The sequence below is a fragment of the Bombina bombina genome, chromosome 6, assembly GCF_027579735.1.
Source record: "Bombina bombina isolate aBomBom1 chromosome 6, aBomBom1.pri, whole genome shotgun sequence".
NCBI classification, from domain to species: Eukaryota; Metazoa; Chordata; class Amphibia; order Anura; family Bombinatoridae; genus Bombina; species Bombina bombina.
In genome coordinates, this window is record NC_069504.1 from 593906541 (window position 1) to 593934281 (window position 27741).

General features: G+C 39.4%; 1 protein-coding gene across 2 annotated transcripts in view; it reads right to left on the minus strand.

Moving 5' to 3' along the window:
* The window catches only part of SORD (sorbitol dehydrogenase), a 279871-nt gene that overhangs the window by 173417 nt on the left and 78713 nt on the right, over window positions 1-27741 (minus strand). For both annotated transcript variants that reach the window (XM_053717573.1, XM_053717574.1), the window contains one exon: window positions 8767-8926. In XM_053717573.1, coding sequence (XP_053573548.1) covers window positions 8767-8926 — 160 coding nt within the window. The remainder of the gene's footprint in view (window positions 1-8766; window positions 8927-27741) is intronic.

Below are 27741 nucleotides of genomic sequence, written 5' to 3' on the forward strand. Positions count from 1 at the left end.
CCTGTTAGCCTAACATAAGCCAAGTAATATAGCCAGTTGGTTAAAAACCCAAGAGGGACCCAATCAGAAAGGAGAGAGAACAAGGAGAGAGAACAATACATCAGACTAGATAGACACATGGGAAAAGGGATATGTAGGAGTAGGGAGACCATCCTTGCCATATATATATAAATAAATCACAACAGTACTGATAAAGTCAGTTAACCATGGAGAGAGGCCCTACAGAAAACAATGCCAGTCCAAATGAACATTTAGGCCGTTCGGGGCCAGAGTACCCAATCTGTGGGTCCAGCTTGCTTCTCTTTGCAGAAGAATTTTCCCTCTTTCCCCATCTCTAGATAAAGGTGGTATATGGTCAATGATTGTGTATTTCAGATCAATTACTGTATGCCCTTTTTGGATGAAGTGTCTTGCCACCGGTTGGTCCGAAGTTCCCTTTAGAATGACAGCTCGTATGGCTGACCTGTGGTTGGCCATTCGTGTCCTCAAGTCGTCAGTCGTTTTGCCAAAGTAAAACAGGCCACATGTGCAGTGGAGAAGGTACACAATATAAGTGGTTGTGCACGTCAATTGGTATCTGTGCTTATACTTCCTCTTTTTGGTAGGATGAGTGAAGTATGGTCCTGTCTCTAAGGCATTGAAAGTCGTGAAGCCAAGACATCTAAAGCAACCAGGTTTCATTTTATCCAACCATGACTTCTTCTGATAGCAAGAACGGGGTCCGTCTTTACCAGCATGTCCCTTAGAGATGTTGCTCTACGAAATCCGATGTGTGGTGGTACCATAATTTTAAATGGCAGTGCTGGATCACTTCTCACGATGTCCCAGTGTTTGTTGAACGAATCCCTAAGGCATGATTTGTCATTTGTGTATGCTGTCACAAAAGTGAGTTGTTCTTGGGGTGTCTGAGTTTTGGAGGTATCCAGTTCCATCAACTGTTGAGCTAGAATTTTAGTAGGGTACCCTCTGTCCTGCAACCTTATGTACATTTCCTCCATCTGTTGCTAGGCTTTTTCTTCGTCTGAGTTTTGGACTGGGATTTAGGCAGGGATCTCGAGTGATGGTGGATGTCCACTATCAAAATATAGCAGCAAGTTCCTATCCGTTTCTTTTCTGTAAAGTGTACTCTTCAGAAGGCTTCCATCCTTGAATAGCCGAAGATCCAGAAAATGAATCATTTTGAACTTGAGTGCCGGATTGGCATTGTTCAAGCTCTGAAACCAAATGTCCAATGTTGCTCTGCTGCCTCTCCAGATTAACACCAGATCGTCGATGTAGCGTCTGTAGAACAATATGCGGTCATCTTTGAATAGTTCTGTATCATTGGTTTCGAATTCTGCCATGTATAGGTTGGCGTAGGATGGGGCCACATTGAACCCCATCGATGTCCCTGTTTTCTGTAGATAAAATTGGTGTTCAAACCAGAAGTAGTTCATGGTGAGGCAGAACTCCAGTAGATTGATTAGAATTTCTACAGGGGGTCCAATAAAAGGATATTTGCCTAATTGTCTGTTCACTGCTTGTAGTCCCTCCTGATGGGGAATGACCGTATACAGGCTTGTCAAATCAAGTGCAACCAGCAGGTCATCTTCTTCCAGAGGGGGTAGTTTCTTAATTGTTTTCAGTAGTGCCTGTGAGTCGAGAAGGAATGATTCCATATTCCTTACCGCCGGTTGTAATAATCCATCAAGATATGTTGAAATAGGCTGTAGTATTGAACCTATTGCTGACACAATAGGTCTGCCGGGAGGTGAGATCAGGCTTTTGTGAACGTTTGGCAAAGTATATAGCACTGGGGTTCTAGGAAATTATGTAATCAAATAGTCCAATGTCTTTTTGTCGATAGTCTTGATTGAAGACAATATACAGGTAAGTATCGATCCTTGCCTTGAAACTTATTACAGGGTCTGCTTTGAGACGTGTTTAAGTTTCAGTGTCATTTAACTGTTTCATAATTTCTTCCTTGTATTCTTCATAATTTTGCAGGACAATCGCACCCCCCTTGTCTGCCTGGCGGATCACTATGCTGGTTTGCTGAGCCAAATTCTTCAATGTAAGTTTCTCAATGCCACTGGGGTTATTGTGTGTTGTAGTCTTTGCTTTGTTGATGTTAGCATCAATCTCGGTCTGCATAAGTCTTGCAAAGGTTTTGATGCTGGCGTTATTGCTAACAGGGTTGAATGTTGATGGTGCCCTCAGTGGTTTGTCCATTTCTTCTTTCCTGGGAAAGAATTCCCTCAGTATCAGGTTGCGTTGAAATTTTAGGTAGGTTAATGTAGAGTTCGAAATCGTCTGTTTCCTGTGTGGGGATAAAAGATAGCCCCTTGTTCAAAATTTCATTTTCCATATCCGAGAGCGTGTAAGAACTGAGGTTGATCACGATATTATCCTTCATTATTTCGGGGGTCTGGGCGGTTTTTGCTTTTAACCCCCCACGTCTGGGGTGGGGTCTCAGCCTGCCCCGTTTTTGAGCGTGTGACCACCCCTTGGGCCTCCGGTACCGTGTTATTTCTTGGTTGTGGGGTATTTTCTCCTTCTAATGCAGATCCAGAGCTGTCCACTGTTTGCAGGTTTTTGGGTTTTCTGTAATAGAATCTTTTCTGCCTCCCACCTTGGTCCCGGCATCGCTCCGGTCTTGGATTTAACCATAGGTATACTCTTTTGTCCCTGTAGTCATTCGTGACTGCCTCCAGTTTATTGTTCTTGAAGTAGATAAGCTCTTTTTCATATGCTTTCACATGTTCATTTAGTTTCTTAAGCCAGTCCTCTGTAGTATCAAGTTGCAGTTTTTGTAAGTTCTGGCCTTCATATTTCCTAATTTCAACATTAGTTTCTTGCAGTAGTCGCCCACTCCTGTACCACCAGGAGTATGAGATCCAGTGAACATTTGTTCAAAATATTGCACCAGCGTTCACAAAATGTCTTTTTATTACGTCCAAACGTGGGTATATTCTTTATTTGAAAGCCCCTTGGGACATAGTTTTTCCTATAGTATTCGGAAAGATATGTCCCATGTAGAGTCAAGTCTTTCTCCCTTTTCTTTAATTTCAGTAGATTTGTGTACACATAGTTCAGGTTGTTAGTCATAGGCCCCATATCTAGGGCATCAAAAAGAATCTCCTTTGCATCCTCCTTTGTAATCTGAAACACAGTTGCTCCAGGGATTACATCCAAGGTATTGTCGCTGTTCGTTGCATCGCCCTCCATGTTTCAAGCAATATAGTGTACTTTCAGTGCAGTGTCAATGTGTGAAAATCCCAAAGTGCACAAGTGAAAAAGTGTGTCACTCCTGTAGTCACAGGTGCTGCTTCACAGAAGGAAATATTAAAAGTCACTTTGTAAGGCCTATAACATTCCGGGTGCTGTAGCAAAGGAATTTAAACAGCAGGCAGGCCAGCACTCACGGTTAAAATTTCATCCACCCAGGGTGCTTCCAAAATATTGATAGTAGTGATAGAAGTGCAAGGGATGCACTCGCCAGAATTTTCAAAGTTACCATTTAATGTAACATTTCGGGGTGTTACCCCCTTCGTCAGACATTACAAAATAACAATCCACAACCTATTACAAACCATGTCTTTTCAACTACCCTAAGTGATACAGTTTCAGGTCAACACCTGTGATGCCACTCCCACAATTAGCATATAACAGTTGAGGGCCCCCACTGTGCGTGACTATCTAATCATATAGACACCAAACAAATATATCACACATATGCCTGAAAGCACCATAGAGCAGAAGTCATGCAGGACATTGCACTGAGCTGGTTTGCAAACCAAAGAAAACAATGAAAAATGAAAAACCCCCAGGGATAGAATAATAGTACTTGATAAGCTGTAAATACCTTAAGTTAATTGCTACCGGCAGGTGGTTGTCATAGCAACCATATCAACAATACTACGGCCCCCAATCAGGGGAGAGGTATATGCAAGCCAATCATATGCCAATATATGTCTAAATATGTGTATGTGTAGATAGATAGATGTGTTTATATGTGTACATATGCATATACATATATATATATATACATATATATATATATATATATATATATATATATATATATATATACACACACACACACACATATGTACATACACACTTGAGCCCTTTCCTGTCAAATATCTTGAAAAGTGAAAAAAAAATAATACATTTTAATATGTTAAAATGTGTTTCCTGTGTTTTGAAAAGAAATAGTTTACATTCCACATTCCAATGTTCTTCACTTAGAATAAAATGCTCCATTGTATTTTAAAAATATATTTTAATATATTATTCATATTCTTTTCTATGGCCTAGATTTGGAGTTTGGCGGTAGCCGTGAAAACCAGCGTTAGAGGCTCCTAACGCTGGTTTTAGGCTAACTCCGGTATTTGGATTCAGTCAAAAAAGGGTCTAACGCTCACTTTGCAGCCGCGACTTTTCCATACCGCAGATCCCCTTACGTCAATTGCGTATCCTATCTTTTCAATGGGATTTTTCTAACTCCGGTATTTAGAGTCGTGTCTGAAGTGAGCGTTAGAATTCTAACGACAAAACTCCAGCCGCAGAAAAAAGTCAGTAGTTAAGAGCTTTCTGGGCTAACGCCGGTTCATAAAGCTCTTAACTACTGTGCTCTAAAGTACACTAACACCCATAAACTACCTATGTACCCCTAAACCAAGGTCCCCCCACATCGCCGCCACTCGATTAAATTTTTTTAACCCCTAATCTGCCGACCGCCACCTACGTTATCCTTATGTACCCCTAATCTGCTGCCCCTAACACCGCCGACCCCTATATTATATTTATTAACCCCTAACCTGCCCCCCACAATGTCGCAGCCAGCTACCTACAATAATTAACCCCTAATCTGCCGACCGCAAAGCGCCGCTACTTAAGTTATCCTTATGTACCCCTAATCTGCTGCCCCTAACACCACCGACCCCTATATTATATTTATTAACCCCTAATCTGCCCCCCTCAACGTCGCCTCCACCTGCCTACACTTATTAACCCCTAATCTGCCGAGCGGACCGCACCGCTACTATAATAAAGTTATTAACCCCTAATCCGCCTCACTAACCCTATAATAAATATTATTAACCCCTAATCTGCCCTCCCTAACATCGCCGACACCGAACTTCAATTATTAACCCCTAATCTGCCGACCGGAGCTCACCGCTATTCTAATAAATGTATTAACCCATAAAGCTAAGTCTAACCCTAACACTAACACCCCCCTAACTTAAATATAATTTAAATCTAACGAAATTAATTAACTCTTATTAAATAAATTATTCCTATTTAAAGCTAAATACTTACCTGTAAAATAAATCCTAATATAGCTACAATATAAATTATAATTATATTATAGCTATTTTAGGATTAATATTTATTTTACAGGTAACTTTGTATTTATTTTAACCAGGTACAATAGCTATTAAATAGTTAAGAACTATTTAATAGCTAAAATAGTTAAAATAATTACAAAATTACCTGTAAAATAAATCCTAACCTAAGTTACAATTAAACCTAACACTATACTATCATTAAATTAATTTAATAAAATACCTACAATTACCTACAATTAAACCTAACACTACACTATCAATACATTAATTAAATACAATACCTACAAATAACTACAATGAAATAAACTAACTAAAGTACAAAAAATAAAAAGAACTAAGTTACAAAAAATAAAAAAATATTTACAAACATAAGAAAAATATTACAACAATTTTAAACTAATTACACCTACTCTAAGCCCCCTAATAAAATAACAAAGACCCCCAAAATAAAAAATGCCCTACCCTATTCTAAATTACTAAAGTTCAAAGCTCTTTTACCTTACCAGCCCTGAACAGGGCCCTTTGCGGGGCATGCCCCAAGAAGTTCAGCTCTTTTGCCTGTAAAAAAAAACATACAATACCCCCCCCCAACATTACAACCCACCACCCACATACCCCTAATCTAACCCAAACCCCCCCTTAAATAAACCTAACACTAAGCCCCTGAAGATCATCCTACCTTGTCTTCACCTCACCGGGTATCACCGATCGGTCCTGGCTCCAAAATCTTCATCCAACCCAAGCGGGGGATGGCGATCCATCATCCGGTGGCTGAAGAGGTCCAGAAGAGGCTCCAAAGCCTTCATCCTATCCGGGAAGAAGAGTAGATCCGGACCGGCAACCATCATCTTCCAAGCGGCATCTTCTATCTTCATCCGATGAGGACCGGCTCCATCCTGAAGACCTCCATTGCGGACCCATCTTCATCCGGCGACGTCCAACTGAAGAATGACGGTTCCTTTAAGGGACGTCATCCAAGATGGCGTCCCTCGAATTCCGATTGGCTGATAGGATTCTATCAGCCAATCGGAATTAAGGTAGGAATATTCTGATTGGCTGATGGAATCAGCCAATCAGAATCAAGTTCAATCCGATTGGCTGATCCAATCAGCCAATCAGATTGAGCTTGCATTCTATTGGCTGTTCCGATCAGCCAATAGAATGCGAGCTCAATCTGATTGGATCAGCCAATCGGATTGATCTTGATTGATAGAATCCTATCAGCCAATCGGAATTCGAGGGACGCCATCTTGGATGACGTCCCTTAAAGGAACCGTCATTCTTCAGTTGGACGTCGCCGGATGAAGATGGGTCCGCGGTGGAGGTCTTCAGGATGGAGCCGGTCCTCATCGGATGAAGATAGAAGATGCCGCTTGGAAGATGATGGTTGCCGGTCCGGATCTACTCTTCTTCCCGGATAGGATGAAGACTTTGGAGCCTCTTCTGGACCTCTTCAGCCACCGGATGATGGATCGCCAGCCCCCGCTTGGGTTGGATGAAGATTTTGGAGCCAGGACCGATCGGTGATACCCGGTGAGGTGAAGACAAGGTAGGATGATCTTCAGGGGCTTAGTGTTAGGTTTATTTAAGGGGGGTTTGGGTTAGATTAGGGGTATGTGGGTGGTGGGTTGTAATGTTGGGGGGGGGTATTGTATGTTTTTTTTTAAAGGCAAAAGAGCTGAACTTCTTGGGGCATGCCCCGCAAAGGGCCCTGTTCAGGGCTGGTAAGGTAAAAGAGCTTTGAACTTTAGTAATTTAGAATAGGGTAGGGCATTTTTTATTTTGGGGGTCTTTGTTATTTTATTAGGGGGCTTAGAGTAGGTGTAATTAGTTTAAAATTGTTGTAATATTTTTCTTATGTTTGTAAATATTTTTTTATTTTTTGTAACTTAGTTCTTTTTTATTTTTTGTACTTTAGTTAGTTTATTTCATTGTAGTTATTTGTAGGTATTGTATTTAATTAATGTATTGATAGTGTAGTGTTAGGTTTAATTGTAGGTAATTGTAGGTATTTTATTTAATTAATTTAATGATAGTATAGTGTTAGGTTTAATTGTAACTTAGGTTAGGATTTATTTTACAGGTAATTTTGTAATTATTTTAACTATTTTAGCTATTAAATAGTTCTTAACTATTTAATAGCTATTGTACCTGGTTAAAATAAATACAAAGTTACCTGTAAAATAAATATTAATCCTAAAATAGCTATAATGTAATTATAATTTATATTGTAGCTATATTAGGATTTATTTTACAGGTAAGTATTTAGCTTTAAATAGGAATAATTTATTTAATAAGAGTTAATTAATTTCGTTAGATTTAAATTATATTTAAGTTAGGGGGGTGTTAGTGTTAGGGTTAGACTTAGCTTTAGGGGTTAATACATTTATTAGAATAGCGGTGAGCTCCGGTTGGCAGATTAGGGGTTAATAATTGAAGTTAGGTGTCGGCGATGTTAGGGAGGGCAGATTAGGGGTTAATACTATTTATTATAGGGTTAGTGAGGCGGATTAGGGGTTAATAACTTTATTATGATAGCGGTGCGGTCCGCTCGGCAGATTAGGGGTTAATAAGTCTAGGCAGGTGGAGGCGACGTTGTGGGGGGCAGATTAGGGGTTAATAAATATAATATAGGGGTCGGCGGTGTTAGGGGCAGCAGATTAGGGGTACATAAGGATAATGTAAGTAGCGGCGGTTTACGGAGCGGCAGATTAGGGGTTAAAAATAATATGCAGGGGTCAGCGATAGCGGGGGCGGCAGATTAGGGGTTAATAAGTGTAAGGCTAGGGGTGTTTAGACTCGGGGTACATGTTAGGGTGTTAGGTGCAGACGTAGGAAGTGTTTCATCACCATAGCAAACAATGAGGCTGCGTTAGGAGCTGAACGCGGCTTTTTTGCAGGTGTTAGGTTTTTTTTCAGCTCAAACAGCCCCATTGTTTCCTATGGGGGAATTGTGCACGAGCACGTTTTTGAGGCTGGCCGCGTCCGTAAGCAACTCTGGTATCGAGAGTTGAAGCTGCGTTAAATATGCTCTACGCTCCTTTTTTGGAGCCTAACGCAGCCTTTATGTGGACTCTCAATACCAGAGTTATTTTTATGGTGCGGCCAGAAAAAAGCCAGCGTTAGCTACGTGGGTCCTTACCGACAAAACTCTAAATCTAGCCGTATGTGATGTCTTGTCGGGTTAGCCAGCAAGCGATAAGTGTTAGTTGGTTTGTTTGTTTTTGTTTTTACAGTGCGCCCCATTAAAGTCTATGGGGAGAAGAAGTTAGTGCAGTCATGGTATCCAAAGTCTTAAAGTTACAGTGCATCAGACTTTTGCTCTAGCGCTAATTTTTTACTTTCAACTTGTAATCTGACCCTAAATATATTGTGAAAAAAATGTGAAAACGATTAAACGTTTTATCTCTTCTAATATTTATATTTTACTTACTTATAGCAAAAATTGGCATTGTGTGTATAATATCTACATAAGTTTCCATCATCTGGTGGTGTAGCACAGAAGAAAATGCTAGGAGACAAATTATATCTTCCAATCTTGCAGAATTCATCAGTTTCTCTTGGAACACCAGGTTCAATAGCCACTCTATCACCTAAAAAAAATAATACAGCATACAATATGGTTAAGAATATATATGGAGAAAAAAAAAAACTTTTATACAAAAACATTGCATGCACCAAAATAAGTAAAAAAATAAAAAAATAATAAAAAAAATGATAATACACAACTCTAGTAAATTCTAAAATTATACTAAATTTATAGCTATATAAAATAAGTAAAATGTTTAACACCTTTTAAAGCATTGGCACTTCTCTTTCTTTTTCACCAATGTAAGCAATTTTCATAAACAATCCATGAGGTCTCTGATATGTATATAATATTGGTTTAGAATTCAATTATTTAGTATTTAGCATTTGGTCTTTATTATTATGAATAATATTATATAAGTATTTTTTTTTCTTTCTTTTCAAACATTATATAAAATATAGGAGCAGTATATATGGTCATATTGTAGTATAACTATATAAAGGGATTATGAAAGTTTGCCAGCTCCTGCTCTATACCATTAGTGTTTAACACCAATCACTGGCATGGATTCCAATCCCCTTTCTGACATTTTAAATGCGTTATCTAGATTTTTGAATACAACCGATTCCAATCCATTCATGAACTCCATGGTAATTAATTTATCTAACATTTGTTTAATGAATTTGGCCTTCAAAACAACATCTCATATATCTTGTATGGGGCCAACTCAAATTATCCTAGCCTTGTGAAAGTATAATCTAGATTATCAGTGAATGATTAGCACAGCAGACATCTCTTTAGCACGCCCTATACATTCAAAGGATAGCAGAGCAGCTCTAAACATAACTCATATTACAAGCTACTTTTAACAAGTCGAAGTAAAGTATTAGGGCTAGAATAAAAGTACAATTAAGTAAAGTAAAATAATGATACAAATGTTAGTGGGTCTCGGGTTGGTTAGAGAACCCCTTTCAATGTCTTGTAGATAAGAACTTCAGTATTCACCTTATTCTATCATTGAGGCAAAAATTTGATTGAGGGATTCTGGAAGAGTGGGAGGTATTAAAGCTCTGGTGTTGGGGAGCTTTTGTCTCCACCTAGTGGAATGGAGAATAATTGTATGATCTTGTTTGATTCTAACCATATTATTAAAGAACTCCTAAATTGCTTAAATAGAAAATAGTTATATGTTAATGAGCAAGAAGGGAATTATAATCTTAGTTCAAAATAAAAATATGGTCTACATAAATGATTAGATATACACCATTCATATTGAGATAACCAGTTTTATCAGTTTTGTAAAAATCTACTGAGGAACGACTGAAAGGAAGGCAGGTTTGACCTTTCCACATACATTTTAGATGTTTTTAATAAGGTTGTGATATAGGGACCGGGAGATATGCAATCTTTGTCTTAAAGCAATCTCAGAGAAGATGGGTTCCATTTTTAAGTAATGATAGGTCACAAAGAAATTGAAAGGGATATAAAACAATGTTTCATTGTTGTAATAGAAAAGCACTAAGCAGTGGATTATAAATGAAATCATTGCAATATATATTTTTCATCATTTTAAAAGGATTTTACTTTTAATTTATTATTTTAACTTAATTTGTGCAAGTTTCTTTACTTTCTGTCACAGCCCAACAATGGAGCGTTGGACTCTAAAGGAAGGCAAAAAAGGGAGCTTTCCCTTTGTAAGTAGTTGCTAGGAGACGTCAACTAGCTCAGTGGTTTCTTGCCCTTGATTATTAGTGGACTTCATAAATCCAAAACAAAGAAAGTGTGTTTAAGTATAACACACTAAACTAGGAAATGCTGCACTCAAAGTTAGTTTAAATGTGCATATTTATTAACTGGTGAACAGCATAAGACAGTTACACATTTCATAAAAGTGTTAAGCACATTAAAACAAGAAATATATCCCCTCACTAAAATAAAGAGATACCTGTATAATAAAATGTAAGAGCAGTACTGCACTAAAACACTATATATTCTCTGGAGTACAGCATTCAAATTATGTGTCATATACAGTCCAAAACTCAAAAGTTTGTGACAATGGCTGGTGATATATAGCTTTTACTGTATATGACACACAATTTGGATGATGTGCTTCTGGGAAAATATATTGTAATGTAGCATGAAATGTGTAATACTGAGTGTTTTGCTGTTCACCACATAATAAATATGCACATTTAAAATTTACTTTGAGTGCAGCATTTTCCATACTATAGGGTGCTATATATATATATATATATATGCTATATATATATATATATATATATATATAAAATCACCTATGCTTTTATATTAAAATCGGGATCTTAGTCTGACAATATGGCCATTTAAGGGAGTTGGGGGTACATTGTGATGGGGGGTTGTGGCGGTTTAGGGGTTAATAGTGTACTGGGATGTTTTGCGGTGGGCTATGTGGCAGTTAGGGATTATAAGTGTAGAGGACTGGTTTACAGTGGGCTATGTGGCAGTTAGGGGGTTAATAGTGTAGAGGACTGTTTTGCGATGGGCTTTGTGGCGGTTAGAAAGTTAATAGTGTAGTGGGCTGTTTCAGTGGGCTATATAGTGGTAAGGGGGTTAATATTGCAGTGGGGTAATTTGAGGTGGGGGTTGTGGCAGTTTAGGGGTTATTAGAGTAGGGGGCTTATTGTGATGCAGGTTAGCGCGCGAGTATGGGTGGTATTTTTGTGCTATATTGAAGGCTATGGGGGAGTAAGTTAACGCGATTGCGACTTTGCTAGACGGAGGTTTTTTGCATGCCTCAGGTTCCACTCGCGTGCAATCTTTTTACTTTAAACTCTTAATATGAGCGCAACCTGTTTAGTGAAGTTAATGCGAAAGCAGAAATGCAAAATAGCGCTTCACTCATAATCTAGCCCTTAATAGGTATTTGTCTAAAAGACTGGAATTCAGATAACTCATTTATCACACTCTGATCCTAAAGAAGAATCAGAGTACTCACAATAGGAAGGTTCATATGAGAATGCTAGATAAACAGGACTATATCAGAATTAAGATGGTAATGTATGCTGGTTTGATAGGAAGGAAATACACCTGAAACACTCCCAAGACAAACCTGCAATTTATATAGATAATAGTGCAAGCAACCTAGAGGTATGTATTAGGTTGCTAAGGTATAATAATGTCAGGAAATAAAAGGAGAGGACCATAACCTTATGTAATCCACATGAAAATATAATTGAGCTGGAGCAACTAAGCAGTCCAGTATACAAACACAGAAAGTCGTTCACAAAGGTTATTGGAGTAACAGATATACACAATCATTGTAGGCAAGAATGGATATAGATCCAAATACCTCTGATCCCTGAAAAGTTATCCAGATGGTGAGAAGTTGATAAGCAGAGGCAAAACTGAGTATGGCAGCGGATAGAGCCAGGAGACTTCGAGTAGCAAGCAGTGACAGATCAATGCACTACGTGGAAAATAGATCTGGTCGATGTAGGAATAGATCAAACTCAGACAGAGCGGTCAGAGAGATCCTGATATCTAGAAATGGAGCTGGCACACAGGAAAGGATAAGGTAGGAAGTACTCACAAAGGATATGCAATCCCAAGGAAATTTACAAGATTAGAACTGAATACACAGCTTCAGCTCACAGCAAGGCTCAGAAAGGAATGATGATATCCAAGCATCTCCCAAATGGTTCAGCTACTATTTATTAGGAAGGTGCTGCGAGGTAAAAGTGAAAAGAGGTTTTAAAGGTGCAGGCAGCAAAATACAGAAAATATGTGACATGACCCTCTCCTCAAGGAAGCTCTCCTGGGCAGACACCAGGTTTAGTTGGATGGGCATGGAGAAAAGATCTGCGAAGGCGGGGAGCATGAAGTTGGGTGGAAGGGATCCAGGAGTCCTCAGGTGAGTCATAACCCTTCCAATGCACAAGGTATTGGAGCTGAAGTCTGTAGAATCTGGAATCCAAAATGCTATGAACCTCATATTCTACTTCACCATCCACCATGACTGGGTCAGGAGGTCGAACAACATGCTGGGGAAACTTATTTGGAATATAAGGCTTTAGCAAGGATACAAGGAAAGTAGGGTGAATAAGAAGGTGGTTACGCAACTTCAAAGTGACAGCGTTTAGATTGATAACTCTTGAAACCGGATATGGACCAATGAACAGTTTACTCAACTTCTTAGATGGAGTTTTGAGTTTAAAATTCTTTGTGGACAGCCATACCAAATCACTGATCTGATTAACTGGGGGAGACGTTTTATGCCTGTCATAATAAAATTTCTTTCTAAGTTGTGTGTTTTTAATGTTGGTTTGTATGTCTTGCATCGCCTCTTGGATTTTAGATAAGGTCTGAGCCACTGCAAAATTACGGGAGGCATAGGACGTGAGATTGTGGAATACAGGGTGAAATCCATAGTTAGCGTAGAATGGTGTATGTTTAGTTGTAGCGTTAAAATTGTTATTGAAGCCGAACTCCGCCAATGGTAGCAGGGGGGTACCAGTCATCTTGAAGATGTGTGGTAAAACAATGTAAGTACTGCTCAAGCCATTGGTTGGTTCTTTTAGTTAAGCCGTTATTTTGTGGGTGGTATGCACTGCTAAAAATGTTTTCAATGGCTAGGGAATTACACAATTCTCTCCAGGACTTAGATGTAAATTGCACCCCTTTGTCGGATATAATACTAGTTTGTAAACCATGTAATTTCACCACATTATGGATGAAAACTTAAGCAGTTTTGGGTGCAGAAGGTAGACGTGTCAACGGAATGAAATGGGCCATCTTGGCAAGTCGGTTTACAACAACAAATATGGTGTTATGGTTCCGCGAAGGTGGGAGTTCAACGATAAAGTCCAATTTTGAGAAGATTTTTGCATCCTGTAACCATTCAATTAACTCTGGGATCAAGGGTAGTGTGTATCGGTTCTTGATAGTGATCTTGTTCATTTGTCGATAATCAATTATCGGACGGAGTAATTGATCTTTGTTATTGTACAAAAACATGCTCACACTTGCAGGTGAGGGTATGGATCTAATGAACCCCTTTTGGAGATTTTCTTCGAGATTTTTTAATTCTTTGAGTTCAGGCTCAGAAAGTGAGTAAACATGACCATGTAAACACCATAAGGGATGTCTGCGTCTGGAGTGAGATCAATGGGGCAGTTATATGGTCTATGAGGGGGTTGTGTCTCTGCCTCCTTTTTACTGAAAACATCTTAAAAATCTGTGTATAAAGAAGGTAGAGATGGATTTGATATTTGCATGATCATAGCATGTTGTAGGAAGGTTTGAGAACAGGTCGGAGTCTTGTCAGGAAATGGTGGGAGAATGTAATTGCAACCAAGAAATTCCAAGAATTATTGGGTAGAGTGGTGAGGGGATTATGTCCAAAAGAATATGTTTGTGTATGTTCAGTAATAGTAGTCATCCTTAAAGGGATAGTAAACCCCCAAAAAAATATTTTATGATTCAGATAGAACATACAATTTAAACAACTTTCCAATTTACTTCTATTATCAAATTTGCTTCATTCTCTTGTTATCCATTGCTGAAGGAACAGCATTGCACTACTGGCAGCTAGCTGAACACATCTAGTTAGCCAATCACAAGAGACAAATGTGTGCAGGCACCAATGAGCAGCAGCTCCCACTGGTGTATATGTGCTTATTCTTTTTCAACAAGAGATACTAAGAGAACAAAGTACATTTGAAAATAGAAGTTGATTTAAAAGTGTCTTAAGGGTACAGTGTGATTGGACCATTTGCTATACAGGAACCTTCAATTACTCTGATTGCAATAGGTTTTAGTTTTTTTGACGGTAGGAATATCGTGTCTTCTAATCAGTTCGGAATCAATAAAATTCACACAAGCTCCAGAATCGAGCAAGCAGTTAAGTTGTAGGTTGTTTTGATCCCACTGTATGGATACAGAAAGGGTAAAATATGATGGACAAATTGAGTGTATTGAATAACAATTATTTTTTCCTTTAATCTTACCAGGATGTGCTTTCTTCAATGTAGGGCAGGATTTGACCATATGGTACCTTGAGGCACAGTATAGGCACAACTTAGTTTTCCTACGGCGTTCCTTTTCTTCAAAGGATAAGGGACCTCTAGCGAAACCTATCTCCATATGTCCCGGGGATGAAGTCCTGGATGGTAGTTGGAAGTCAGGTGTAGGGGGACTTCTGTATTATAGTCCAATCTAGCAACATTCAGCTTTCCTCTCACGTAGCCTGTCAATTGTGGTAGCCAATCTCATGAGATCATCTAAGATGGCAGGTAGTTCAATCCTGGATAGCTCATCCTTTAATGCTTCAGAGAGGCCTAACCTGAATTTGGTTACGGAGACTGATGTTGTTCCATAGTGAGTCCCTAGCCAGCCTCTTAAACTCAACAATTAAATCCTCAACTGGTCCTTTTCCTTGTTTCAAACCTTTCAGTGCAGTTAGTGTCTGTATCAGCGTATAAGGCGGACATTGAAGAGAAAAACTGATGTAGTGAATTAAGGATAGGGTCATTTGTCTTTAGATAGATGTTAGCCCAGATTCTAGGCTCACCCCTGAGACAGGATATGACTGTGCATATCTTTATACGATCAGAGCTGTAAGTTTTAGATTTAAGAATGAATAATAGTTCACATACATTTTTAAAATCATGATACTGAGATCTATGATCAAAAAAATCTATCTGGCGAGCTGATGGCAGGTTCAGGGTTGTCTGTAGGAGTTGCACGTGTGCCAGAGAGATTTGTTATAGCAGCCTTAAAATTCTGATTTTTTTAGAATGTAAATCCTGGAATCTTTGTGTTAGTATGTCTACTGTCTGTGAAAGGTTCATAAGATGAGTTGCCGTATCAGACTGATCCATTTTTTTTTATTTCTCTATTTTTTGGGGGCTTGGATATCTATCACACTCTGATGTTAAAGAAGAATCAGAGTACTCACAAAAGGAAGGTTGATATGAGAATGGTAAACAGGAATATATCAGATTTAAGATAGTAATGTATGCTAGTTTGATAAGAAGGAAATACACCTGATATACTCCCAAGACAAACCTGCAATTTATATAGACAATAGTACAAGCAACCTAGAGGTATGTATTAGGTTGTGAATCTATATTAAAGTCAGGTGGTAAAAGGAGAGGAGCATAACAGTATGTAATTCACAAGAAAATATAATTAAACTGGAGCAACTGAGCAGTCCAGTATACAAACACAGAAAGTCATTCACTAAGGTTATTGGAGTAACAGATATACACAACCATTGTAGGCAAGAAATGGATATAAATCCAAATACCTCTGATCCCTGAAATGTTATCCAGATGGTGAGAAGTTGATAAGCAGAAGCAAAACTGCGTATGGCAGCGGATAGAGCCAGGAGACTGAGTAGCAAGCAGTGACAGATCAATGCACTATCTAGAAATGGAGCTGGCACACAGGAAAGGATAAAGTAGGAAGTACTCACAAAGGCTATAGGAATTTTACAAGATTAGAGTCCAATGCAGGAAGCAAGTAACACAGCAAGAGCAGAATTGAGTACACAGCTTCAGCTCACAGCAAGGCTCAGAAAGGAATGATGATAGTCAAGCATCTACCAAATGGTGCAGGTGCTATTTATTAGGAATGTGCTACCAGGTAAAAGTGAAAAGAGGTTTTAAAGGTGCAGGCAGCAAAATACAGCAAAATACAGAAAATATGTGACTTGGTTATGGAACAGTATTTAGACATTTGCCTACTTGAGATATAATCAAAAAAGGAGATCCTGAAACCCAGACATGTTTGCATGTAGAGGATTGCCAGGTGTGTTAAAAAAAATTGATTGCAAATATTTCCCTGTCAACTGTGCTCCCTGATCAGTATGCCATTGGGACGTATAAGATGGCAATTGTATCTTATGGTTAGAAGTAAGGTACAATTTTAATTAGAAAATCCACAATTTATCAAGCTAAATTACAAAAAATGGGCAAACATAAATGATGAAATTATATTGCAAAGTTGTTTAATGTCATATGACAAATCACTAGTAAAAAGGTCATGTCACAAGTTGCTTTATCATAATGGTAAATAATTGCACACTTGAGTCAGAGCATTAGGAGCCACTAGGCAGTGGTAAATGTAGCATGCAGCAGTCTGTCCTTCCAGGACTTTGACAACTGCCACCAAGCTGATGCTTGTTCTATGACAGTTGTCTCAGCTTGAATCTACAGTGCTTCCTGTTCTGTGTCCAGAATATTTTCTGTCATAAGAGACAAAAAATAATCTTGTCTCTTAGACTACAGCAACCAATGGCACTACTTTTATAGTGTTTTTTTACTCTTTTAATCTCTTGTATAGATCCTTATAGATTAGGATTATATTATTTAGAGTAACGGTGCTGTGTATTATGACTTTACCATAGAATATAGAGAGTTAAAGGCCCTCTTAAAGGAATAACCATATAGCACTCCAAACAGAAATATTCTGTTTAAATCAATATATTGTTATCTCAAATGAGGGGGATAGGTACCAGAACATTTATATAAAAACTTAACATTTGTTAAATTGGGAAGTGATTAAAAACACACACTGCAGAACTTTTTTTGTATAAGGAAAACCATACAGAGTTTATATAGCAAAAAACACACAACTCCTGAAGAGTAAAAAAAAAAACCACATGTATCGTATGGGGGGTAATAAATTGAATTTACGCAATTGTTAAATTTATTTATATTTGCCCAATATAAACCTTGATATAACTGAGTGTTCCCCAAAACCTCTCTCTCTATATAAATAATATTCTGTTACTGTGCCAATAGCACAATATCCGGACCGATTTACCACGCACCCGTCTATTATATCTTTATTCCCCCCATACGATAAATGTGTGTTTTTTTACCCTTCAGGAGTTGTGTATTTTTGCTATATAAACTCTGTATGATTTTCCTTATACAATAAAGTTATCGAGTGTGGGTTTTTAATCACTTCCCAATTTTAACAGCAATGTACCAAATGTAATAAAAGTTAAGTTTTAATATAATTTTTCTGGTACCTATCCCCCTCATTTGAGGTAACAATATATTGATTTAAACAGAATATTTCTGTTAGGAAACTCATAAATGTTATATGTGTATTCCTTTAAGAGGACCCTTAACCCTCTATATTTTATAATCTTTTATCTTGTCTTGCAGGCCTAATCAAATTCTCACTATGCCAAGTCATCCTCTGCATACAAGTTGCTGACCATATCCATTACTGACAATAGTATATATGCACACAATTACAACCAATAAAAGACACAAAAAGGATGATTTAAAAGGTGTAATCGGGTGCAGAGCTGGATAGTCTGGATATGCACAGGGTACACAGCACAGTAGCACAATACATATAGCCAGCAAGCTAGAGAGAAGTCAACACTATCCTTCATGGTCTTGTAGGGCAGCACTGTATAGTGAGGGTCTCTGGCAGGGGGTATCCTCTGAGCGTCAGCTTTAAGAGAGGGAATAACAGAAAATATTTTCAGAATACAGCAGTGCAACAATAAATACATAATCTGAGACCCTTCAGAGCAGCACAAAAAATGACCTTTAGATTAGAAAGTGGGTTCTGACACAATGAATGGATCCTATAATTCAAATAGTGAAATAGGGAATTTTGTTGTTTGTTCTCCTCTGTCAAAAGCAATTATTATTATTTATTTTTTTTGGATGCTTCTGGGATGTTCTATTAATTGTACTACTAATGCAATGTGTTTCATTTTGCTCCAGAGGAGTTGCAAAAATATTAATTTTGGGTCTTGTAAAAAATAGAATCATGCTACAAAATGTGCAAAAATTCTTCTTTGGTGGATAGGAATGCCAATAATGAGAGATCTCAATGAAAAGTATCTGATGGTGTAAACTAAAACAGAAAATCGTGTGAAAATTGGATTTTCTGGTAGATTTGAATGGCCTTGAAATTAAAAACTCTATGAGAAACTGTGTTCATCATTTTACACATCTCTTCCAAATAATTAGATAAAGCCAAATAAAATGGGACAATGTTTGGACACAAGTAGCAGCTATATTTCTTTGTTATGCTGGTATCCCTCATATAGAATTACTAGTTCACTTTCATGTAGCTCATTCTCATATAGAATTACTAGTTCACTTTCATGTAGCTCATTCTCATATATAGTTACTAGTTCACTTTCATGTAGCTCATTCTCATATATAGTTACTAGGTCACTTTCATGTAGCTCATTCTCATATATAGTTACTAGTTCACTTTCATGTAGCTCATTCTCATATAGAATTACTAGTTCACTTTCATGTAGCTCATTCTCATATATAGTTACTAGTTCACTTTCATGTAGCTCATTCTCATATATAGTTACTAGTTCACTTTCATGTAGCTCATTCTCATATATAGTTACTAGTTCACTTTCATGTAGCTCATTCTCATATATAGTTACTAGTTCACTTTCATGTAGCTCATTCTCATATAGAATTACTAGTTCACTTTCATGTAGCTCATTCTCATATAGAATTACTAGTTCACTTTCATGTAGCTCATTCTCATATATAGTTACTAGTTCACTTTCATGTAGCTCATTCTCATATATAGTTACTAGTTCACTTTCATGTAGCTCATTCTCATATAGAATTACTAGTTCACTTTCATGTAGCTCATTCTCATATATAGTTACTAGTTCACTTTCATGTAGCTCATTCTCATATATAGTTACTAGTTCACTTTCATGTAGCTCATTCTCATATATAGTTACTAGTTCACTTTCATGTAGCTCATTCTCATATAGAATTACTAGTTCACTTTCATGTAGCTCATTCTCATATAGAATTACTAGTTCACTTTCATGTAGCTCATTCTCATATATAATTACTAGTTCACTTTCATGTAGCTCATTCTCATATAGAATTACTAGTTCACTTTCATGTAGCTCATTCTCATATATAGTTACTAGTTCACTTTCATGTAGCTCATTCTCATATATAATTACTAGTTCACTTTCATGTAGCTCATTCTCATATAGAATTACTAGTTCACTTTCATGTAGCTCATTCTCATATATACAGGGAGTGCAGAATTATTAGGCAAGTTGTATTTTTGAGGATTAATTTTATTATTGAACAACAACCATGTTCTCAATGAACCCAAAAAACTCATTAATATCAAAGCTGAATAGTTTTGGAAGTAGTTTTTAGTTTGTTTTTAGTTATAGCTATTTTAGGGGGATATCTGTGTGTGCAGGTGACTATTACTGTGCATAATTATTAGGCAACTTAACAAAAAACAAATATATACCCATTTCAATTATTTATTTTTACCAGTGAAACCAATATAACATCTCAACATTCACAAATATACATTTCTGACATTCAAAAACAAAACAAAAACAAATCAGTGACCAATATAGCCACCCTTCTTTGCAAGGACACTCAAAAGCCTGCCATCCATGGATTCTGTCAGTGTTTTGATCTGTTCACCATCAACATTGCGTGCAGCAGCAACCACAGCCTCCCAGACACTGCTCAGAGAGGTGTACTGTTTTCCCTCCTTGTAAATCTCACATTTGATGATGGACCACAGGTTCTCAATGGGGTTCAGATCAGGTGAACAAGGAGGCCATGTCATTAGATTTTCTTCTTTTATACCCTTTCTTGCCAGCCACGCTGTGGAGTACTTGGACGCGTGTGATGGAGCATTGTCCTGCATGAAAATCATGTTTTTCTTGAAGGATGCAGACTTCTTCCTGTACCACTGCTTGAAGAAGGTGTCTTCCAGAAACTGGCAGTAGGACTGGGAGTTGAGCTTGACTCCATCCTCAACCCGAAAAGGCCCCACAAGCTCATCTTTGATGATACCAGCCCAAACCAGTACTCCACCTCCACCTTGCTGGCGTCTGAGTCGGACTGGAGCTCTCTGTCCTTTACCAATCCAGCCACGGGCCCATCCATCTGGCCCATCAAGACTCACTCTCATTTCATCAGTCCATAAAACCTTAGAAAAAACAGAATTTATGTTTACCTGATAAATTACTTTCTCCAACGGTGTGTCCGGTCCACGGCGTCATCCTTACTTGTGGGATATTCTCTTCCCCAACAGGAAATGGCAAAGAGCCCAGCAAAGCTGGTCACATGATCCCTCCTAGGCTCCGCCTACCCCAGTCATTCGACCGACGTTAAGGAGGAATATTTGCATAGGAGAAACCATATGGTACCGTGGTGACTGTAGTTAAAGAAAATAAATTATCAGACCTGATTAAAAAAACCAGGGCGGGCCGTGGACCGGACACACCGTTGGAGAAAGTAATTTATCAGGTAAACATAAATTCTGTTTTCTCCAACATAGGTGTGTCCGGTCCACGGCGTCATCCTTACTTGTGGGAACCAATACCAAAGCTTTAGGACACGGATGAAGGGAGGGAGCAAATCAGGTCACCTAAATGGAAGGCACCACGGCTTGCAAAACCTTTCTCCCAAAAATAGCCTCAGAAGAAGCAAAAGTATCAAACTTGTAAAATTTGGTAAAAGTGTGCAGTGAAGACCAAGTCGCTGCCCTACATATCTGATCAACAGAAGCCTCGTTCTTGAAGGCCCATGTGGAAGCCACAGCCCTAGTGGAATGAGCCGTGATTCTTTCGGGAGGCTGCCGTCCGGCAGTCTCGTAAGCCAATCTGATGATGCTTTTAATCCAAAAAGAGAGAGAGGTAGAAGTTGCTTTTTGACCTCTCCTTTTACCGGAATAAACAACAAACAAGGAAGATGTTTGTCTAAAATCCTTTGTAGCATCTAAATAGAATTTTAGAGCGCGAACAACATCCAAATTGTGCAACAAACGTTCCTTCTTTGAAACTGGTTTCGGACACAGAGAAGGTACGATAATCTCCTGGTTAATGTTTTTGTTAGAAACAACTTTTGGAAGAAAACCAGGTTTAGTACGTAAAACCACCTTATCTGCATGGAACACCAGATAAGGAGGAGAATACTGCAGAGCAGATAATTCTGAAACTCTTCTAGCAGAAGAAATTGCAACTAAAAACAAAACTTTCCAAGATAATAACTTAATATCAACGGAATGTAAGGGTTCAAACGGAACCCCCTGAAGAACTGAAAGAACTAAGTTGAGACTCCAAGGAGGAGTCAAAGGTTTGTAAACAGGCTTAATTCTAACCAGAGCCTGAACAAAGGCTTGAACATCTGGCACAGCTGCCAGCTTTTTGTGAAGTAACACAGACAAGGCAGAAATCTGTCCCTTCAGGGAACTAGCAGATAATCCTTTTTCCAATCCTTCTTGAAGGAAGGATAGAATCTTAGGAATCTTAACCTTGTCCCAAGGGAATCCTTTAGATTCACACCAACAGATATATTTTTTCCAAATTTTGTGGTAAATCTTTCTAGTTACAGGCTTTCTGGCCTGAACAAGAGTATCGATAACAGAATCTGAGAACCCTCGCTTCGATAAGATCAAGCGTTCAATCTCCAAGCAGTCAGCTGGAGTGAAACCAGATTCGGATGTTCGAACGGACCCTGAACAAGAAGGTCTCGTCTCAAAGGTAGCTTCCAAGGTGGAGCCGATGACATATTCACCAGATCTGCATACCAAGTCCTGCGTGGCCACGCAGGAGCTATCAAGACCACCGACGCCCTCTCCTGATTGATCCTGGCTACCAGCCTGGGGATGAGAGGAAACGGCGGGAACACATAAGCTAGTTTGAAGGTCCAAGGTGCTACTAGTGCATCCACTAGAGCCGCCTTGGGATCCCTGGATCTGGACCCGTAGCAAGGAACTTTGAAGTTCTGACGAGAGGCCATCAGATCCATGTCTGGAATGCCCCACAGCTGAGTGACTTGGGCAAAGATTTCCGGATGGAGTTCCCACTCCCCCGGATGCAATGTCTGACGACTCAGAAAATCCGCTTCCCAATTTTCCACTCCTGGGATGTGGATAGCAGACAGGTGGCAGGAGTGAGACTCCGCCCATAGAATGATTTTGGTCACTTCTTCCATCGCTAGGGAACTCCTTGTTCCCCCCTGATGGTTGATGTACGCAACAGTTGTCATGTTGTCTGATTGAAACCTTATGAACTTGGCCCTCGCTAGCTGAGGCCAAGCCTTGAGAGCATTGAATATCGCTCTCAGTTCCAGAATATTTATCGGTAGAAGAGATTCTTCCCGAGACCAAAGACCCTGAGCTTTCAGGGATCCCCAGACCGCGCCCCAGCCCATCAGACTGGCGTCGGTCGTGACGATGACCCACTCCGGTCTGCGGAATGTCATCCCTTGTGACAGGTTGTCCAGGGACAGCCACCAACGGAGTGAGTCTCTGGTCCTCTGATTTACTTGTATCTTCGGAGACAAGTCTGTATAGTCCCCATTCCACTGACTGAGCATGCACAGTTGTAATGGTCTTAGATGAATGCGCGCAAAAGGAACTATGTCCATTGCCGCTACCATCAAACCGATCACTTCCATGCACTGCGCTATGGAAGGAAGAGGAACGGAATGAAGTATCCGACAAGAGTCTAGAAGTTTTGTTTTTCTGGCCTCTGTCAGAAAAATCCTCATTTCTAAGGAGTCTATTATTGTTCCCAAGAAGGGAACCCTTGTTGACGGAGATAGAGAACTCTTTTCCACGTTCACTTTCCATCCGTGAGATCTGAGAAAGGCCAGGACAATGTCCGTGTGAGCCTTTGCTTGAGGAAGGGACGACGCTTGAATCAGAATGTCGTCCAAGTAAGGTACTACAGCAATGCCCCTTGGTCTTAGCACAGCTAGAAGGGACCCTAGTACCTTTGTGAAAATCCTTGGAGCAGTGGCTAATCCGAAAGGAAGCGCCACGAACTGGTAATGCTTGTCCAGGAATGCGAACCTTAGGAACCGATGATGTTCCTTGTGGATAGGAATATGTAGATACGCATCCTTTAAATCCACTGTGGTCATGAATTGACCTTCCTGGATGGAAGGAAGAATAGTTCGAATGGTTTCCATCTTGAACGATGGAACCTTGAGAAACTTGTTTAAGATCTTGAGATCTAAGATTGGTCTGAACGTTCCCTCTTTTTTGGGAACTATGAACAGATTGGAGTAGAACCCCATCCCTTGTTCTCTTAATGGAACAGGATGAATCACTCCCATTTTTAACAGGTCTTCTACACAATGTAAGAATGCCTGTCTTTTTACGTGGTCTGAAGACAACTGAGACCTGTGGAACCTCCCCCTTGGGGGAAGCCCCTTGAATTCCAGAAGATAACCTTGGGAGACTATTTCTAGCGCCCAAGGATCCAGAACATCTCTTGCCCAAGCCTGAGCGAAGAGAGAGAGTCTGCCCCCCACCAGATCCGGTCCCGGATCGGGGGCCAACATTTCATGCTGTCTTGGTAGCAGTGGCAGGTTTCTTGGCCTGCTTTCCCTTGTTCCAGCCTTGCATTGGTCTCCAAGCTGGCTTGGCTTGAGAAGTATTACCCTCTTGCTTAGAGGACGTAGCACTTTGGGCTGGTCCATTTCTACGAAAGGGACGAAAATTAGGTTTATTTTTTGCCTTGAAAGGCCGATCCTGAGGAAGGGCGTGGCCCTTACCCCCAGTGATATCAGAGATAATCTCTTTCAAGTCAGGGCCAAACAGCGTTTTCCCCTTGAAAGGAATGTTAAGTAGCTTGTTCTTGGAAGACGCATCAGCTGACCAAGATTTCAACCAAAGCGCTCTGCGCGCCACAATAGCAAACCCAGAATTCTTAGCCGCTAACCTAGCCAATTGCAAAGTGGCGTCTAGGGTGAAAGAATTAGCCAATTTGAGAGCATTGATTCTGTCCATAATCTCCTCATAAGGAGGAGAATCACTATCGACCGCCTTTATCAGCTCATCGAACCAGAAACATGCGGCTGTAGCTACAGGGACAATGCATGAAATTGGTTGTAGAAGGTAACCCTGCTGAACAAACATCTTTTTAAGTAAACCTTCTAATTTTTTATCCATAGGATCTTTGAAAGCACAACTATCCTCTATGGGTATAGTGGTGCGTTTGTTTAAAGTGGAAACCGCTCCCTCGACCTTGGGGACCGTCTGCCATAAGTCCTTTCTGGGGTCGACCATAGGAAACAATTTTTTAAATATGGGGGGAGGGACGAAAGGAATACCGGGCCTTTCCCATTCTTTATTAACAATGTCCGCCACCCGCTTGGGTATAGGAAAAGCTTCTGGGAGCCCCGGGACCTCTAGGAACTTGTCCATTTTACATAGTTTCTCTGGGATGACCAACTTGTCACAATCATCCAGAGTGGATAATACCTCCTTAAGCAGAATGCGGAGATGTTCCAACTTAAATTTAAACGTAATCACATCAGGTTCAGCTTGTTGAGAAATGTTCCCTGAATCAGTAATTTCTCCCTCAGACAAAACCTCCCTGGCCCCATCAGACTGGGTTAGGGGCCCTTCAGAACCATTATTATCAGCGTCGTCATGCTCTTCAGTATCTAAAACAGAGCAGTCGCGCTTACGCTGATAAGTGTTCATTTTGGCTAAAATGTTTTTGACAGAATTATCCATTACAGCCGTTAATTGTTGCATAGTAAGGAGTATTGGCGCGCTAGATGTACTAGGGGCCTCCTGAGTGGGCAAGACTCGTGTAGACGAAGGAGGGAATGATGCAGTACCATGCTTACTCCCCTCACTTGAGGAATCATCTTGGGCATCATTGTCATTGTCACATAAATCACATTTATTTAAATGAATGGGAATTCTGGCTTCCCCACATTCAGAACACAGTCTATCTGGTAGTTCAGACATGTTAAACAGGCATAAACTTGATAACAAAGTACAAAAAACGTTTTAAAATAAAACCGTTACTGTCACTTTAAATTTTAAACTGAACACACTTTATTACTGCAATTGCGAAAAAACATGAAGGAATTGTTCAAAATTCACCAAATTTTCACCACAGTGTCTTAAAGCCTTAAAAGTATTGCACACCAAATTTGGAAGCTTTAACCTTTAAAATAACGGAACCGGAGCCGTTTTTAACTTTAACCCCTTTACAGTCCCTGGTATCTGCTTTGCTGAGACCCAACCAAGCCCAAAGGGGAATACGATACCAAATGACGCCTTCAGAAAGTCTTTTCTAAGTATCAGAGCTCCTCTCACATGCGACTGCATGTCATGCCTCTCAAAAACAAGTGCGCAACACCGGCACGAAAATGAGGCTCTGCCTATGATTTGGGAAAGCCCCTAAAGAATAAGGTGTCTAAAACAGTGCCTGCCGATATTATTATATCAAAATACCCAAAATAAATGATTCCTCAAGGCTAAATATGTGTTAATAATGAATCGATTTAGCCCAGAAAAAGTCTACAGTCTTAATAAGCCCTTGTGAAGCCCTTATTTACGATCTTAATAAACATGGCTTACCGGATCCCATAGGGAAAATGACAGCTTCCAGCATTACATCGTCTTGTTAGAATGTGTCATACCTCAAGCAGCAAGAGACTGCTCACTGTTCCCCCAACTGAAGTTAATTGCTCTCAACAGTCCTGTGTGGAACAGCCATGGATTTTAGTGACGGTTGCTAAAATCATTTTCCTCATACAAACAGAAATCTTCATCTCTTTTCTGTTTCTGAGTAAATAGTACATACCAGCACTATTTCAAAATAACAAACTCTTGATTGAATAATAAAAACTACAGTTAAACACTAAAAAACTCTAAGCCATCTCCGTGGAGATGTTGCCTGTACAACGGCAAAGAGAATGACTGGGGTAGGCGGAGCCTAGGAGGGATCATGTGACCAGCTTTGCTGGGCTCTTTGCCATTTCCTGTTGGGGAAGAGAATATCCCACAAGTAAGGATGACGCCGTGGACCGGACACACCTATGTTGGAGAAATCAGTCTTGAGATATTTCTTGGCCCAGTCTTGACGTTTCAGCTTGTGTGTCTTGTTCAGTGGTGGTCGTCTTTCAGCCTTTCTTACCTTGGCCATGTCTCTGAGTATTGCACACCTTGTGCTTTTGGGCACTCCAGTGATGTTGCAGCTCTGAAATATGGCCAAACTGGTGGCAAGTGGCATCTTGGCAGCTGCACGCTTGACTTTTCTCAGTTCATGGGCAGTTATTTTGCGCCTTGGTTTTTCCACACGCTTCTTGCGACCCTGTTGACTATTTTGAATGAAACGCTTGATTGTTCGATGATCACGCTTCAGAAGCTTTGCAATTTTAAGAGTGCTGCATCCCTCTGCAAGATATCTCACTATTTTTGACTTTTCTGAGCCTGTCAAGTCCTTCTTTTGACCCATTTTGCCAAAGGAAAGGAAGTTGCCTAATAATTATGCACACCTGATATAGGGTGTTGATGTCATTAGACCACACCCCTTCTCATTACAGAGATGCACATCACCTAATATGCTTAATTGGTAGTAGGCTTTCGAGCCTATACAGCTTGGAGTAAGACAACATGCATAAAGAGGATGATGTGGTCAAAATACTCATTTGCCTAATAATTCTGCACACAGTGTAGTTACTAGTTCACTTTCATGTAGCTCATTCTCATATATAATTACTAGTTCACTTTCATGTAGCTCATTCTCATATAGAATTACTAGTTCACTTTCATGTAGCTCATTCTCATATAGAATTACTAGTTCACTTTCATGTAGCTCATTCTCATATATATTTACTAGTTCACTTTCATGTAGCTCATTCTCATATAGAATTACTAGTTCACTTTCATGTAGCTCATTCTCATATACAGTTACTAGTTCACTTTCATGTAGCTCATTCTCATATATAGTTACTAGTTCACTTTCATGTAGCTCATTCTCATATAGAATTACTAGTTCACTTTCATGTAGCTCATTCTCATATAGAATTACTAGTTCACTTTCATGTAGCTCATTCTCATATATAGTTACTAGTTCACTTTCATGTA